General features: G+C 54.0%; 1 protein-coding gene across 1 annotated transcript; it reads left to right on the top strand.

Annotated features, from left to right (window-relative positions):
- Positions 1-396: 396 nt before the first annotated feature.
- GGTG_14450 (hypothetical protein) lies at positions 397-705 on the top strand (the record flags this gene model as incomplete). The annotated part of the gene is made up of 1 exon (XM_009232375.1): positions 397-705. The coding sequence occupies one exon, from the start codon at positions 397-399 to the stop codon at positions 703-705; it is 309 nt and encodes a 102-aa protein (XP_009230639.1).
- Positions 706-763: the final 58 nt, after the last annotated feature.

The raw sequence follows: 763 nt of genomic DNA, 5'->3' as shown, positions 1-763 counted from the left end.
CGTTTGTGCGGGATGCCGGACTCTTCGCGAGTAAGATTGCAGCGGTGCACGTTTCCCGATACAGAAACACTTTGCTAACCCACCACGCATTAGGCGCAGAGCCTCTGCGGAGCCCGCAACAGTGCGGATATCTTAACCAGGACACACGCTCCGCAGCTGCGGGCCTAATGACTCAGCAAACCAGTTTGCAGCCTGAGCACCTTGCTTAATCAGTGAGGGCTAGGCCAGGGTGCTAGTTACCTGCAAAAAAAAAAAAAAAAAAAAAACGCAACGCTACGGCACTTACGCCACCCCGACATCATTCCACGACCTGCAGAACTTCGCGAAGCCGGCATCAAGTTCAAATTTATAGCGGCCGGCCCGGGCATCGGGGTTGTTACGCAGCCGGGACACCACATGGTCCTTAACATGACTGCTTCGCTCGCTGTGGCTATTAATCTGCTCCCGCCTGGCAGCCCCCTCTTTCCGGACGAGAAAATTGAAGTTTGCACAGAGGACGGGATGTTTGCGCTCGTAAAAGAGTTTCCGTCACACTTTGAAACTGTACAGCACAGATTGCTACCGCTCCAAGCAACACCGGAGACACACCGGGAAACACAGCCGGCTCAGCGGACGCAACGATCTGCTAAGTCGACCCACCCCGAGTTGGGCCACCCCCTGTCTTGGGCCACCCCACAGAACCTTCTCGTTTCCGGCACCCGCTAACAAAAGTGAAGCTATCGCGATCTTTTTTTGTTCAATCCAAGCCGCAAATATATCATTT

This window comes from Gaeumannomyces tritici (genome assembly GCF_000145635.1).
Source record: "Gaeumannomyces tritici R3-111a-1 unplaced genomic scaffold supercont2.459, whole genome shotgun sequence".
Classification (NCBI taxonomy): domain Eukaryota; kingdom Fungi; phylum Ascomycota; class Sordariomycetes; order Magnaporthales; family Magnaporthaceae; genus Gaeumannomyces; species Gaeumannomyces tritici.
The sequence above is the reverse complement of the archived record's forward strand: the minus strand, read 5'-3'. Positions and strand labels throughout refer to the sequence as shown.